The 11,754-nt window shown below is 33.9% G+C and overlaps 3 protein-coding genes across 4 annotated transcripts in view; 1 reads left to right on the top strand and 2 right to left on the bottom strand.

Annotated features, from left to right (window-relative positions):
* The window catches only part of LOC109047862 (myocyte-specific enhancer factor 2B-like), a 15,483-nt gene extending 15,458 nt beyond the window's left edge, over positions 1-25 (bottom strand). The window contains exon 1 of the mRNA XM_042749476.1: positions 1-25. This exon is cut by the window's left edge and continues 192 nt beyond it. The gene's annotated coding sequence lies outside the window, so the exon portion shown is untranslated.
* Positions 26-5,453: 5,428 nt separating this feature from the next.
* LOC109047833 (transmembrane protein 221-like) lies at positions 5,454-8,444 on the top strand. Its single transcript, XM_042749319.1, has 3 exons — positions 5,454-6,078; positions 6,667-6,752; positions 7,806-8,444. The coding sequence occupies exons 1-3, from the start codon at positions 5,789-5,791 to the stop codon at positions 8,297-8,299; spliced, it is 870 nt and encodes a 289-aa protein (XP_042605253.1). The 5' UTR covers positions 5,454-5,788; the 3' UTR covers positions 8,300-8,444.
* Positions 6,790-10,928, bottom strand: LOC109047848 (BLOC-1-related complex subunit 8-like). 2 transcript variants are annotated; one of them, XM_019065529.2, is made up of 6 exons: positions 10,771-10,928; positions 10,437-10,549; positions 9,560-9,624; positions 9,361-9,468; positions 9,097-9,182; positions 6,790-7,710 (listed from the first exon to the last, which is right to left on the bottom strand). In XM_019065529.2, the coding sequence occupies exons 1-5, from the start codon at positions 10,805-10,807 to the stop codon at positions 9,119-9,121; spliced, it is 387 nt and encodes a 128-aa protein (XP_018921074.1). In that variant the 5' UTR covers positions 10,808-10,928; the 3' UTR covers positions 6,790-7,710; positions 9,097-9,118. The 2 variants fall into 2 exon arrangements, with proteins under 2 accessions (XP_018921074.1, XP_018921075.1); XM_019065530.2 differs by lacking the exon at positions 9,097-9,182.
* Between the last annotated feature and the right edge of the window lie 826 nt (positions 10,929-11,754).

The following is an 11,754-nucleotide window of genomic DNA, read 5'->3' as shown; positions in this document are numbered from 1 at the left end:
CCCATTGGCTGAAAACGACGCCAATCATCTCCAGCTGTTACCACAGCTGCGGCATCAGGCGGAAAATGCCACGCCCCCTCAGCGTTCTCATTGGGTGAAAGAGACGCCAATAATCTGCGCCTGTTCACAACAACATCATCAGCAGCCGCCTACTTTAGAGATTTGCACCCGCCTCTGTCGAGTTTTAATGGCTGCAAAAGACGCCATTACTTTTATTATGTCATTCACTTAACAGAAAACTCTTCAGATATTTAAAATACACTTAAATATTTAGCGTACAAGGGTTATAGTTTAATTATGTAGCCTAGTTAAAGTGAACAGCGAAAAGAGAAAGATTAAGAACGTTGTCGTTTTTTATGTTAAGCACATTAAACACTGTAAAAACGTAATGACGCTATTAAACCAGTTTAATTCACCTATTAAAATTAATAACGCAATAGAGACATGCCAATATTAAACTGAACGGAAAAAGCCTTTATATTCTGAATTAAAAATAAATGAAATAATGAATGAATTAGCCTAATTAATATATAAAAATAATAAAATAATTATATTATTAATTAACTAATTAATAACTATATTATTTTGTTTAATTACAATGTAACATAACCGTGTTATGTGCTGGCAAGAGTTTTAGCCTTTAAGGTCCAAAGCTAAATTTTCTGAGCAGAACTATATAATACTGTTCATTTAAAAAAAGATTAGATAAACAGAAATCAATTCATAGAAACGCCATAAAAAGTTCTGAAACTTCTTTTTAACCTTTATATAGGCTATTATTCACTAAAGTATACAAATTTGCTTCATATTTTACGGGGAAAATTATGAATAAATGATGAATATATATATATATATATTAAATATATATGCATAAAACTTTAAATACATATTTAAATGTACTTTTTCCTATTCGCTATCATTATTTTTTTACAACAGGGAAACCAATTCAAAATATGTATTCAAATCACTATAAAAAATAATAACATATTCACAATTTCATACAGGGCACAGAACTTCATTCAGAGGTCATTTTAGCGAGTTCCATTTTGTCATTTGTGAACCCACAGACTACTTCCCATAAAAAGTGACAATGAGATGCACAAGAGCAATCTACTTCACATTCTATAAAGAGGTTACCAATATTTCTCACTCATGAACACAGTGGCTTTAGTTCCCCTCTGAGAGTATAATCCGCATCTCATCTGATGCAAGAAACAGCAACCTCATGTCATGCTCCCGAAAGTCCCTCAGCATCCCTCCTGCAGGAAGCTCCCTCCAGTCTGGAAGGAACAAACATTGATTTTAAGGCAAGACAGATAAAAAGGGTAAAAATTTGACTTTCAACTAACAGACATCATCCCAGCTGATTAATCACAGTACATTAAGACAAATGTTTTGTATTACAAGTTTTCAGAAATATTACATTTAAATGAGGCATATGAGCAATTTTGTAATTAAATATGCCCTTGCATACATTTCCAGGAGAGAAAAAAAGCACTGTATAAAGCCAAGTTCAAATTTTTTATTTTATTTTGTTGACATATTAAATATTTTCTTATATTCTTTTATCACTTCATAAATAATAATACATTTTACATATTTCCTTATTTTTAGGAATATATAAATAGAGTTATAAATAGATAGATTTCTGGCTTACTGTGAAAGCAAATGAAAAAAATGGCTCTAAAAGATATGTATTGTAACTCTAATCCACAGATGCAAACAGATAAAGTGTAACAAAAGTTATGAAAGCAAAATAGGCCAAAAATCACAAACTGACCAATTTTGCCTGTGTCTTGCCTAAAAAGGCATATTGAATATTTATTATAATTTAAGGAGATAAGAAAGATTTCATTTAGAGTTGCAGCATTTTATAATAAAATAAAATAAAATAAAATAAAATAAAATAAAATAAAATAAAATAAAATAAAATAAAATAAAATAAAATAAAATAAAATAAAATAAAATAAAATAAAATAAAATAAAATAAAATAGAGTCTGGCTTTTATGTCTATTTTATTTTATGTCAGTTAATGTAATTAAATGTAACCAAACTCAAATGTCTAATAGGATTTCTGATCCAGAAATACAATAGGTGAGAAAATTAAATAGTCATTCAGAATCATAATCATATTAAGACTGTCATATCACTATATTATTTTCTCAGTTCTTCAAAGCTTCATTATATGCATCAAAGTAAAGTATATGTTTTTCTTTGTAGAACATTAAAATGTTCTCCTCTTGTACTAAAGCGTGTACTGTAAAGGTTCAAATTCTAAAAATTCTTTATTGGCATTAATGGTTCCATTATGAACATTTAACATCCATGGAACCTTTCCATTACACAAAAGGTTCTCTATAATCAAACAAGATTCTTTAGATTATTAAAAGGTTCTTCATACTAAGAAAAATATTGTCATTTTAAGAACTGCTCACTGAAAGTTTCTTTGAGGAACCCAGAATGGTTCTTCCCTTTTGTAACCTTTATTTTGTCATAGAGTGTAAAACCTTTTTAAGTTAACTGGAACCTTTATGTAAAGTCAAGTGTATAATAAATGTGTATAATAAATTTATAGCAGTTAATATAATTACTGCTCCACATAACTGCGTCTCATATCGAATAAAGGAAAGTCTGGAAAGTGTCAAGTGTCAACTTTTTTTCCCTGAAACTTCTCACTTCTGCTTTTGACAACATCAGCGGCCTGAAGTTTTTGTACATGTGGTGAGTCTCTCGGATTCAGAAATAGCCTCTCTGGTCAGCGTTCATGTTTAGGCGATTCTTCAGGCAATGTTTTTTTTAGTGTCTGGCTTATCGCGTTCAGCACAGCGGCAGACCTTGAGTTCCCATCAGCCCATTCTGAGAACAAAAACCCCACCTGCACATTCAGGGTTAAGGTAACAAGCAATGTTTCACCTTTATGTAAATAAGCTTAAATATAATGCTTATGACATTTAGATTCATAAATAAAATATTCCTGATAAAGGCCTACTGTAGGCTAGATGCTCTTTAGATCTCCAGTACTGCTTCTGCACCTGTAACATATAAAAAGAAAAGTGAAGATGTTAGTTTTCCCCTTTTTCATCAAGATATTGCTTGTATAAAATGTCATACATTTCAGAGTAATTATAATCAAGCACTAGTTCTTAGAAATCAGAACATGTGATTGGATGTGGGCTATTTGTCAAAAAGCTTTCCATTGCCTTTCAACTAAGAGTCCTTCAGAGTGCAATGCTTGTCTCTAAGGCAACGAAGCAAAGCTTTATCAGTTTTAAAAGGCAGCAACCACTGCCTCTATTTGCACCACTTTCAAAACACACACAAAAGGCAATGCAGTCGCAGCGTCTCTTACCTTAGTGCTCTCAAACCCTGCAAGAACCATTCCTCCAGATCTCTAAATCTTTCTTGTTGTGTAGTTTCATTTTTGTGCAAAATAATCATTCTTAATATACATATTTTTGCGAATGACACTACAAATATGCATATGTTCTTGTCATGCAAGTAGGCCCATTTCACTCAAACCCACCAAAACAAAAACAGTTTCAGCATTCTAGCAAGCTCATTCCTTAAGTTATTAGTTAAATGATAAGAAATACTACAGCATGAAGTTACCGCTTTAGACACATAAAAATAGAAAGTCCTTGCATGACGTTGTTTTTAACAAGTGTACATTTTTATTATTGGCCTGATTATGATTAACCTATATATAGCTACAACATAACTTCAGTCTTGCACATTTTATTTGGGAAATCTCAATCATATTTTTAATTACAGGTGTTAACAAACTGCCATTTTAAACTTGAATGTCAAGGATTCCGGTCTCGTTCGCTTCCAGGTGTTTGTACAAAACAGCCAGTTATGCTGCAAACTGGTATTTCTTATTATGTAATTTCAATTCATCATCATTAACACATTGGTTTGCAGAGCAAATAGTTTTACCGCTTACTGCTGCTATACTTAGCGTTTTATGAATCGGAGAGCTCGCACATTCAAAGAAAATATCTTCTGTGCTGCAAAATAAGGAGAAAAATACACTATAAATGATTATTAATAAACTGTAATATTCCTTTACTATTTGTATATCCCTTCTTTATCTAGTTTGTACTATTCTGGACAATGTTTGTAAGTCGCTTAGCACATGGCTACATCACAGAGACGTCTATTTGACGTCTACATTTGCATCTGCAAGACATATTTTTTTTAGCGTGTTTGCTCATCTGCGATATGTCTATAGGACGTTTCCTATCAGATATCAAATAGATGTTGATTAGATGTCTTTAAGATGTTTATGAATATACAGTTGAGGTCAAAAGTTTACATGCCCCTTTCAGAATCTGCAAAAGGTGAATTATTTTACCAGAATAAGAGGGATCATACAAAATGCATGTTTGTTTATTTAGTACTGACTTGAATAAGATATTTCACATAAAGAATGTTTACATATAGTCCAAGGGAGAAAATAATAGTTGATTTTATAAAAATGACCCCGTTCAAAAGTTTACATACCGTTGATTCTTAATACTGTGTTGTTACCTGAATGATCAACAGCTGTTTTTTGTTTAGTGATAGTTGTTCATGAGTCCCTTGTTTGTCCTGAACAGTTAAACAACCTGCTGTTCTTCAGAAAAATCCTTCAGCTCCCACAAATTCTTTGGTTTTCCAACATTTTTGTGTATTTGAACCCTTTCCAACAGTGACTGGATGATTTTGAGATTCATCTTTTCACACTGAGGACAACTGAGGGATTCATATGCAACTATTACAGAAGGTTCAAAAGCACACTGATACTTCAGAATGAAAACCCATGCATTAAGAGCTGGGGCTTGAAAACTTTTTGAATTTGAAGATCAGGGTAAATTTAATTAATTTTATCTTCTAGGAAACATGTAAGTATCTTCTGTAGCCTCTGAAGGGCAGTACTAAATGAAAAAAATATGATATTTAGGCAAAATAAGAAAAATGTACACATCTCCATTCTGTTGAAAAGTGTTCACCCCCCAGCTCTTAATGCATGTTTTTTTCCTTCTGGAGCATCATTTTGTATGATCCCTCTTATTTTGGTAAAATTATTAACATTTTGCAGATTCTGAAAGGGGTATGTAAAACTGACATCTTACAGACAGATGTTTGTCCATAGCAGATGCTTTCCAGATCAAGTGATCTTTAAAAGACATCTTGAAGATGTATGTGTGCTACCTGGGTTTAGATAAAAGTGACTGCTAAATAAATAAATGTAGCCTATAACTTTTAAAATATAAAAGTTAGAAACTGTAAAGATACATAAGAAGGCTAATAATAAAAAATAAAACAATATTTTCCCCTAAATTTGGTTATGCTTGAGGCACGCGCAGACTGTTTTATGTAAACCTGACTTAAATGAGTGCACTACACCTGTTACATGCACTGAACTACGAAAACACGGATAGGCATTAGCATTCCTTTGGAGAAAAGTTCTCAAGAGCCAAATAAGGCTCTTATGCAGGACGAGCAAGCTGCTGCATTGCTTGGGCGAATAAATCCAAATAAAAACTCCATTGTTGCATGAAAAAAGTTTTTAATCTGGGGATTTAAAGTGGATCACATGCTCTGACTGAACAACAGCGGCACGAGAGCACGCGCATTCCACAGCAGCCTCTCAAGCATCGCTTGTTTTCCTTGTCAAGGAGCCCGCAAACAGAAAACACAGTGGGAAGATATCGAGGAAAAGTGGAAAAACATCATTTCTGAGGCACTTTCGCAGATTTGGCGCTTTGTTTACATTGTAAATCGGGCATTTCTTCAGTGTCGGACATGACGCATTCCTACAGTCAGCGTTCTCTCGTGGTACTCGCGTTTTTAGGGATTTTGTCCGGAATAATGTCCGTATTGTCCGTCATTTTGATCTTCCAGCTCCAAACGCAACAGGCCGCTATAAAGGATTCGTCTACTTTAGGGTCGAGTGAGATTACAGCTGTGTTAATGCCCGTTTCCACGGTCCTCTCAGCCTTGTCTCTGACACTCAACTTGAGCTCAGTTGTTGTGTGTTTGCTTCACAGCTATTTCGCTACTGAAATATGCCGAGGAGAACCAGATGCACAAAGGTAATGGAGAAACTTGCTTATGTAGACACTTTATCATTAGATACAGAATCTCAAACCACATTTGAAAGAATTATACAAGCAGACTTTTCGAGCAAAACATTCCCCCCCAAAAAGAGTTTGTTAAGTAATAAAACAGTTGTAAAGCCCTTAATACAAAAATAATTTGGACAGTTTTTGGTTGCTGAACGATAGTGGAACATGTTCATAGTAAATGTGATGAATCACACCTGTGAGAACTTGAGGAGAATTTCTTTATTCATCAACTAAAAATGACCTTGAACGTGACTGAGAGAAACAAAACATTGAGAGAAAAAGAGTTAGCTCTGTAAAAATCCTATATAGCTAAAATATCAAAATATTTTTGGGGGCCACACTGGTAAATGACATTTAATGGACTTTTGAATTTCATATTGAACGACTTTCTCAGATATAACCCAGGTTTGAACATTTTAAAATGTCTTCTTATTCAAAGAACAGCATGATTTGTTGCTTATTCTAGCAGGTCTTTGAAATCAATCTCTTTGTTTTGCAAATTGAGGCCCTGCTACTCGTCCATACAATGAGAAATGATCTGTTTTTGCTTCTTAAGGCCGACTGGTTTCTTTTGGATAGTAGGGTTGTTCGGCATGTGACCATTGGACTGTTTTGCCTCGGAGTTTCAGTTTACTTGGCTGGTAAGTGCTACACAAAAACCACATGGAAGACAAGTCATGAATTATACTTAAAAACTTTAATCATTAAGTTCAGTATTTACACATGTACAGAACAGTTACACTGACCTTATTACAACAAATGAATAATTAATGTGCAAAATGTGAACAAATTGTAACCAAAACACCTAAAGCAGCTTATAAATATGTCAATACCAAAAGATTTGCTTATTTTTAGTAAGGAAGCCCATTTCTTCCTCACAATAAAGAAAAAAGTGGCAATCATGACTTTATATCTTGCAATTATGACTTTTAATTTATCTCTCATAATGTTAATTTATTTCACAATGCAATATTAAATCTTGCAATGCTAATATTTTCCTTGCAGTTGCTACTTTATATATTCTATATGTGACTTTATTTCTCATAATGTGACTTTAAATGTTGCAGTGTGACATTAAACTTTTAACACTAAAATTAAACACAATTAACTTTTGCTAATTGAGACAATTATACATTTCATAATTGTGTATTTAAATTTTATAATGTAACTTCACTTCAGTGTTAAATTAAATCTTGCAAATGCCAAAACATTTTTGCAGTTGCGACTTTATATTTTCCAACTGTGAATTTCATCTCACAATTTGACTTAAAACCTTGCAAATTGTGACTTTATATTGGATAATGTGACATTAAGTCTTGCAAACTGCAATATATTCATGGAGTTGCAACTCCTAATTGTGACTCTAATCTCACTATATGTATTTATTTCTTATTTTAAACACTCAAAATTACCTTTTTTTTTTGTAACTTGGATTTGACAATGGGCTTCCATATTTTAGAGTAGCAATCATCATTAATATAAAGTGGTGGCTACAAGTGAATATGGTATATGGTTTTATCCAGATCTTCATCAGTTTATATCCCAGAGCTGTGCTTTTCCACTCCATCCTTTAGCATGCCAGGATCCAAAGCTCTTTTCCTGTGGAAAACAACAGTACATTAGTTTATATTCATTATTCAGATGACACAGCATGGAGGGATTTGACATAACTATTTAATTTTTTCCCCTCACAGCCATGTCTATTTACATGTTATTGGTGTTTGAAGTTGAGACGGGCATAGCCAGTGTGTGCGTGCTTTCCTCCGGTGTTCTCGTCCTGCTACTTATCGTTATTCACTCCTCAATACGGGCCGCACATACAGCCAAACACTTCCGCAATGAACATGCCCACACCATGTACCACAGCAACCCTGAAAACATCGCTGGAATCCGTACGTTGAACCTAAGCATTGCGGAAAAGCCACGGAGGCAGCACAGCTTAGCCAACCTGGACAGCCATTTCATCAACCCCGCTCACATCGATCCTAAATTGCAGTACTCTGCATCTAACGGCCCTCGGAGCGATAAGGACGGCTACAGTAGCGGTGGGAGCAGACGGACGCACCGGACACTTTCGACAGAGTCTGACCTGTTTCAAGCACAGACCAAACCCTGGAACGGAGTCAACAGCGAGATGAGATCTGTGCTTGCTAGAAAAGCCACGATCAAGGATTCAACTTTAGTATGAATGGTATCACATCTACTTTGATGTTAAGATGGGCATTATATAATACAATATGTACTGTCATACAATATATATATATATATATATATATATATATATATATAATATATATATATATATATATATATATATATATATATATATATATACATACATACACACACATAGACACTGGTGGAATAATTAAGTTTTTGTTGTTTTTGAAAGAAGTCTCTTATGTTCTGTAAGCCTGCATTTGCTGAAAACATTTCAAACGTTAATATTGTGTAATATTATTATAGTTTAAATAATTGCTTTCTCTAAGGATCATGTGACACTGAAGACAAATTCAGCTTTGCATCAGACATTTTAAAATATATTAAAATAGAAATTAGTTATTTAAAATTGTAATAATATTTCACAATGTACATGTTTTTTCATCAGATTATTGCATCTTAAATTATTTAAAGCAAAATATGTAAAAATGTATTTTTCGTACACCTAATATGAACTTACAGGTGTCAGAAATCACACTAATTGTTAAAATGTGAAATTACTACTGAAATACTTGAGAATTTGTGTAGCTGTAGGATAGTGAATTGTTCTCTTTTTTTTTACTAGAAAGACATATTTTGGAACAGAACAACACAACTATAAAAGTTAAGAAACATGGCACAATTGAATAACTCAGTCTGAATCAGTATTTAAAATTTCTGTCATAATAAAACTGAAATACTTTGAAATGTTGTGCATAAATGATCAAATTACCACTAGCACTGCATGCGTGATGTAGAAAAAAACAAAAATGAAGTAAAACTAACCTTGGAGAAAGATTTCCATGAGTCAAGGAGCTGTGACTGAAGTGTGTGTGGGTGTATCATTTGCATTAATTGCAGGTTTCACATCACTGCAGTGACATGTATGTTTAAAAACAGAAAGAGTGAGCAAATTAAATGTGAAGCAAACGAGCAAAGAAAAATTACAGGACACCAATGCCACATTTAACAGTGAAGTGACATATAAAACTAACAATAAATAATAACGTAAATGAATGTAATTGCATTAAAATAGATAGTGAGTACAACCTGCGACCCTGTGAGCTGCTGATCTGTTCCTTCAGTGAAATGGCTTGCCGGAGCAGACCGTCTATATTCTTGAAATAAAGACTACTATTCGTCATGCTTTTAACCGCACTGAAAGACACACACACAAAAACAGACATGAAGCACATTTAATAAGGTACTACATAATATAAATAATCAATTTGTGTAATGCATATCTTACCTGCACGCATATTCAACAGTGTAGATTGCTCCTTGACTTTGTTCCTCCCAACTCTGCATGTCTGTCTACAAATTCACAATTCATCACGGCACTTCAGTCAACTTGCTATATAATAACAATAAATATATATATTTTTTGTTTATAATGCACTTTTCTCATACCCAAAGTGCTACAAAAATAAAAGAAAATACAATAACAATGATCAAGCAAAATAAATACATAAATACATATCAGTCTACAAATTCATAATTACAACACTTAGGCCAACTTAATAATAAAATAATATTATAATAAACTGTATTTATATTAAGTTTCCCAAAGTGCGATTAAAATAAAACAAATACACAAAACTCTACAATAAATCAGTACAACACTTAAGTCGGCATGCTAAAGTAATAACAATTATACATTTTATTTAAAATGTGCTTTATCATACCCAATGCACTACAAATAGGCTAAATTATAACATGATATAATACAATAATATATCATATTTAACATAAGACAATAAATAACAACAATAAAACATGACAAAAAATAGAACAGAATATAAGTTAAACTATTAAGTGTAGGATATTTTGAAAAGATGGATTTTTAACAGTTGCTTGTTGTAACAGGAAATATTAAATCAGTAATATATAACACAGTATTGGCATCGTTTTCCAGGAAAAATAGTATTTTATAATTTACTATTATAATTAATAGCGTAAAGTGGGATTATTAAGTGAAACCTGAGAGATTTTAATATGGCAGGTCAAATGTTAATCATTCAGGCATATAATAAAAACAACCAAATTACAGTGTTTGGGCAAATGTATTGTCTGTATTACTGTAATATAGACTAGGCAACACATTTAATTAAAATAAGGTACCATACCTTGTGTTGCACGAGCTCTGGTAGAGATCTCCTGACGTGCTCTTGTAACCTATAAAGCGCTATCGACGGCTCATTGGCCAAAACATACATACTCTCTGTGAATTTATCAGTCACTGTAACAAAAATAAACAAAGCATATAATCAGTATCTCTTCATCAGGTTCATATTAAATTATGTGTAATCTCAAATCAGACTATTGACACGCTTAAATAAGGCGTCTAATCAATTCAGTATTGTAAATTAAATGTTAAAGATAATGTAAACAAGTAGCTACACAGAGTCGTTGATTATAAAACATCTGTAGACATCAGAACTCTTAACCTATCCATGGTACCTCTTTTTACTTTCAACTGCATTTCTTGATCCTCCATTTCTATTCAATATTAACGTATGATATAAATTTCCTTCTGTATTTATCAAAGCGCAGCTGTTTCCCTACAAGTGTGCTCCCAAAACATCATCCGGAGTAACATCAGGCCAATAACTAGTTCCTAGCCACTAGTTCTGGAGATTATGATTCATCTGAGTGAATCGAATCATTTGAATCGGTTCAGCAGTAAGAATTAATTGGATCATTTAGTGGCCTTTTCTACAGATGTTTACCAATTGTTTACTCAGGCAGGTGACAGCAAGCGAGTCATTGAACGAAGCCGAGCCGTTCATGACTTAAAAAAGTCTTAATAAAATAGTAAACTCACGCGCCTTAAAGGGGTCCTGTTATGCTCTTTTACAAAATTTATAAAATTATTTTGTTTTGGGGTGTACTAGAACAGGCTCTCATACTAGGTTGTTCAAAAAAACACATTATTTTTCACATATTTTACATTATTACAACACCTCTCTCCCCAGACTGGCATTAACGGCTCGAATAGTTCCTGTATCAAATGAAGGCTGCCTTCTGAAAGACGAAATGTGCTGTGATTGGTTAGCTGGGCCAGTGTGTGTTATGATTAATTAGCTGGGCCAGCGTGTGCTGTGATTGGTTAGCTGGGCCAGTGTGTGCTGTGATTGATTAGCTGGGCCAGCGTGTGCTGTGATTGGTTAGCTGGGCCAGTGTGTGTTGTGATTGGTTAGCTGGGCCAGCGTGTGCTGTGATTGGTTAGCTGGGCCAGCGTGTGCTGGGATTGGTTAGCTGGGCCAGCGTGTGTTGGGATTGGTCAGCTGGGCCAGCGTGTGCTGTGATTGGTCAGCTGGGCCAACGTGTGCTGTGATTGGTTAGCTGGGCCGCACGGCCAGCGTGTGTTGTGATTGGTCAACTGGGCCAGCATGTGTTGTGATTGGCAGCACTCAGTGCCTGGTCGGGAAATGTCATGCCTCT

Source organism: Cyprinus carpio, chromosome B22 (assembly GCF_018340385.1).
Source record: "Cyprinus carpio isolate SPL01 chromosome B22, ASM1834038v1, whole genome shotgun sequence".
NCBI classification, from domain to species: Eukaryota; Metazoa; Chordata; class Actinopteri; order Cypriniformes; family Cyprinidae; genus Cyprinus; species Cyprinus carpio.
This window is presented reverse-complemented; position numbering and strand designations above follow the sequence as displayed.